Source organism: Nanorana parkeri, unplaced genomic scaffold (genome assembly GCF_000935625.1).
Source record: "Nanorana parkeri isolate BGI_ZX_2015 unplaced genomic scaffold, ASM93562v1 scaffold2263, whole genome shotgun sequence".
In the NCBI taxonomy this organism is placed as follows: domain Eukaryota; kingdom Metazoa; phylum Chordata; class Amphibia; order Anura; family Dicroglossidae; genus Nanorana; species Nanorana parkeri.
In genome coordinates, this window is record NW_017308531.1 from 34864 (window position 1) to 39511 (window position 4648).

Below are 4648 nucleotides of genomic sequence, written 5' to 3' on the forward strand. Positions count from 1 at the left end.
ATTATAAATATAATAAGGGTACGGGTGACTATAGAGCTGCCCGATCAACTGTATACAACTAGGGAGTGTGCGCTCCCCATCCTTCGCTGTCCTGCCCAGAGGCTTGCTGCTCCTAGATCGGCACACTTCCAGTGGCTGACCTGTCACTGTATATCTGCCATCACATAGGGGTTATAGCAAAAAAAATTAAGTGTATAAGTTTGAAAAATTAAAGTCACATATAAAAGGAAATTGTAAAATCCCCTGCCTCCACGTACATACACTGGGCGTGCCTACATGTGAAAACAGCAATTGTGCCACTTATGTAACAACGCCAGAATGAGAACAATAACTCTAGGGCCATCACTCACTGTTAACGCTAAATTGGTAAGCAGTTGAAGGCTTTTAAAGCATCGCCTATAGCCAATTTGGGTATTGTAGTGTTTTTTTGCCATTTCACAGGCGCACACAATTTTAAGGCTTGTCATGTTTGGTATCTAACTGACACATCCTGATCTTTTATATTTTACGTGCAACAAAAAAAATTGCAACTAGTATTTTTGTTTTCTACAGGACCTTTGCTTTCAGAAATGCAGCAGCACGATGGCCCCTGGTGGAGAGTGCAGCACTCTTCCAGTGTAACGTGCAGCACTGAGCTGTTTGATTTTGACAGCTCAGTCCTACACAGTGCAGTTGATGGCGAGGTGAGCCAAGGCAAGGAGAGGCTCCTGCCTTAGCTGTGCCCCACGTAGCCCAAAGGTTAAAGACTGTGTGTGCCTCATTGGAGGAGAGTACTAAAATCCTTTTTTTTTTTTAACATAGGGGGTTGGGTGTTAATTATGAAAACCTTGCATTTGCTTTACAGCAAGCCAGTACTTTATCTAGTAAGGAAAAAGTAACATGCTTTTTGAGTCAGAGGACCCTGCCCGTGTTAATACTTACTTTACACATGTCACCCTATTTGCCTTTTAAAGCCCGTGGAAAACAAGGACCCTCTTGTTGCCTCGTAACAGCTCTCAGGCACCTAATGGTGTATTGTGGGAGGTAGGTGTGAGTCACATGGATGTGGGGAGCATGAAGAAGGCAAGTACTAGAACATGCCCCTGTATAATGAACCTTCTTCCCCAGAATGACTAGTTTCAGATTTCACACTGTGAAATATGTAATAGTACATAAAAATAGGAGCAAGAGCTCTTCGCTTATAAAATATTTTATTATCTTATGGCACTAGTCTGTAAGAAAAATACTCTGGACAAAGAATCTCTTTTGGCAGGGTGGAGTGATCACTGGCTGTAATCGAAAACCAAGTCTTTAGAGATCAGCTCTTCCTCCACATTCTCCAGGGCCCACTTATGCTCAGTTATCTCCATGGCTTCCCATTCAGCCTAGAAGAAAAAAAGTTAAAAAAAAATAATTCACAAATTAACATGCCATTTTAGTTTTTTTAATGAACTTTCCACTGTAGTCTGACTCTGGCTACAGTACTTCTCTTTGCAGCTACAAGTCACTAGAGTAACATCAATTATAAGAACATGAATAACTCCTAAAAGTCTGAATCTGTAGCTAGTTTTACCGCTAGATCAGATACAACACGAGAAAATTCTGTAGCCACTACTCCCCGTACATAATTTCACATAAAATGTCCGACATCCACCAGCACTGCCCTTAGCTTTACGACAGTTAGCCCTTCATTTTTTTCACTTCATAAGTTCCAAACGACTGGTGGGATAGACCAGCATCTTCCATTACATTTTCCCAACCAAGATACTCACTTTAAAAGCTTTATTAGTATCAGGGGGCACAGCCATGGCTGCTCCGGTCATCTGGTCTTGCATTATACGACTTTGATCAGCAGCTGCAAAAGACAGAGAACTGTAAAGGCATTTTTTCATAATGCTACAGCATGTTTAACACCACCCCAACTCTCCTGGTAATGATTGAGAGTTTGGTTAAGAAAGGGTATGTGACCTGATAACATGAGTGACAGGAACTTATACTTGTCCCTAGCTCTACACCAAGTCACATTAAAAGTGGTGACAATGCAGGAGACAAGATCAGCATCATGTATTGCCAATTCAAAATAATAGGCAGGTTAAATTGAGCCAGTCACTAAACCAAAAGGGGCCAAGGATATATTACTAGCTGTAGACTTAAATATGTGAAGAAATATTGTTCTCAAGATCTTTAACTATACACCCACATTTTCATTCGAATACTCAGTCTAGCAAGTTACATTTTATTCTGGTCAGCAAAGCTGTTATTGTCTCCCTCCCCTCTCTCTACTCACCATTGTCCTGTCCCAGAATTAGAGTGTACATACTACGCAAACCGAATACATTGAGGAAATACCAGGATGCAGAACTGACCCTACAAACAAAATACATGTCAGAGCCATTGTGACGACTGGAAAAATGGAGATGATAAATTTATATGCTCTTACCAGGAAGCATCCAGAGAGACCAGCTCGATTCCACGCTGTAACATTGGCTTGAATCGTAGTGTTAAGGGAAAGGGAACTTTGGCTAAGAAAGAAGAACAAACTCTTTATAAAAAGGACTTCTTCAGTAAAGACTACAGTGTAGACTAAGCTGCATGAACCAAAACTAGAATTCATCTTTTGTTAATATGAACTAAGAAAATGTGGTTGCTACTAGTTATTGCACATAATAATAATGTTCTTTGAAGGGCTTTACTGAAAGTGTGTCCCCCACTAAAGAAAGCATGAAAAGCACAAACTTGTGAGAAATCCAGAGAAAGCCCAGTTGATCCAGCCTCCAATGACGATCATGGGTAAAACGTTGGTCAGGTTACCTTTCATCATTTCTGTCATCATGGTGGGGTCTGTAAAGAGAGAGTTGTCATGGTGGACACTTTATGCACCCAAAGGAGAATACATGCAGGTCAGCAAATGCCACATTTCAAGTGTGCTGTGTCTAAACTTTGCTTATCACCATGAGTGTTGGGGTTCAAACTAAGTAAGTTAAATAGGCAAGCAAATATCCACCCATCAAGTAATGAACAGATTTTTGCAGAAGTCCGGTCATGATTGGTTCTTTTTAAAAGTCAAATGTCAGTGTGTCCTTAAGGTACATTACCTTAAGACCTTACCAAAGTCAACCTGTTTGTATGGGCAAACCAACAGGTTGACTTTAATGTACAAAGAAAGATGCCCGATACTTCCGGATATCCAGGTGCAGCACTCCAATGCAGCACTGGTGTTTTGTGATTTAGCCCAGCGTTTCAACTTTAGGGTGGGGGAGCCCTTAGCCCTGTGTAAGGTCCAACTGGTGCACAAGGATTCTCCCAGCAACAAATGGAGCACAGTATAGGAACAAAGGCAAGGTAAGCATTAGATGCTGCAAAGAAGGGTGTAAAATTTAACCTGCTGCTTTGCCCTGTACATCCAAAGCACCGGTTCCATTTAGAGAACTAAAATATCTGACCAGATACCTGAAACTGTTATTTTCTTACGTGTTACATAGTTACATAGTATTTGAGGTTGAAAAAAGACATTAGTCCATCAAGTCCAACCTATTAGGATCTCATTCTAGGAGTACCCGTACCCCTGTATATTACGGTCCCTTAAGAAATCGTCCAAAAGTTTCTTGAACAATTCCACATTATTTGCTGAAATCACCGCCTGTGGCAGTGAGTTCCAGACCCTAACTGATCTTACTGTGAAGAACCCCCTTCGCCCCTTGTGCTGGAATTTTTTTTCCACCAATTTTAGGTGGTGGCCTCTAGTTTTTGTAATGGAGTTAATTTTAAACAGTTTATCGCTAATGTTGCTACCACCATTGAACATTTTGTACATGGAGATCATATCCCCCCTTAATCTCCTCACCTCCAATGTGAACATGTTTAAATTTAGTAGCCTTGTCTCGTAGCTCTGGTCCTCCATACCCCTAATTAGTTTGGTTGCCCTCAGCTGGACTTTTTCCAACTCAAGGACATCTTTTCTTAGTACTGGTGACCAGAACTGGACCGCGTACTCCAGATGTGGTCGAACCAATGATCTATAAAGTGGCAAAATTATAGACTTGTCCCTGTAATACATCCCCTTTTTAATACAGGACAAGACCCTGCTAGCTTTGTTTACAGCAGCCTGGCACTGCAAACTACCTTTCAGTTTGCGGTCTACAATGACCCCCAAATCCTTCTCCATTTCTGACTTCCCTAGCGGCATACCCATAATTGTATAACCCATTTGTTTATTTTTAATTCCAGAGGGTTAGTGTTCTCCAGAGGGTTAGAGGTGCTGAGATAATTACCAGTCATTGGGTTCTTGGGAGTGACTTTCCTTTTGGTTTTCTTAAAGAAGCCAGTTTCCTCATCATTAAAATAGAATTTCCTCATGAGAAAAGACTGTGGAGAGAATTTTGAAAAAAGTTAGTGGCTACATGTACAAATTCACATTTGAAAGCAGGCCATTCCACCTTTGTGATGAGGGCTTGCAATAGTAGCACCTACTTTGTAAGTTGGTGGGGGGTGAGAAGGGAGGGGGTGGGGTTTCAACAAGGCAGACAAGGGGTACAGCCGTGGAAGGTAATAAACAGAAGTACTGACTCTTCACGGATGTTTAGGTTTAGAAATCAGGCCCTATACATGTGGTTCAACTATCATTAGGCTTTTATCTGAAGGCACCATTTGTTTGCAAAATTATTTGAAC

The 4648-nt window shown here is 41.2% G+C and overlaps 1 protein-coding gene across 1 annotated transcript in view; it reads right to left on the bottom strand.

Moving 5' to 3' along the window:
* Positions 1-1171: 1171 nt before the first annotated feature.
* Positions 1172-4648, bottom strand: part of LOC108801241 (ER membrane protein complex subunit 3-like) — a 5508-nt gene continuing 2031 nt past the window's right edge. Inside the window, exons 3-8 of the mRNA XM_018573176.1 lie at positions 4251-4344; positions 2716-2820; positions 2420-2501; positions 2267-2346; positions 1752-1834; positions 1172-1364 (exon numbers count right to left, since the gene is read on the bottom strand). Coding sequence (XP_018428678.1) covers positions 1263-1364; positions 1752-1834; positions 2267-2346; positions 2420-2501; positions 2716-2820; positions 4251-4344 — 546 coding nt within the window. The 3' untranslated portion in view covers positions 1172-1262. The remainder of the gene's footprint in view (positions 1365-1751; positions 1835-2266; positions 2347-2419; positions 2502-2715; positions 2821-4250; positions 4345-4648) is intronic.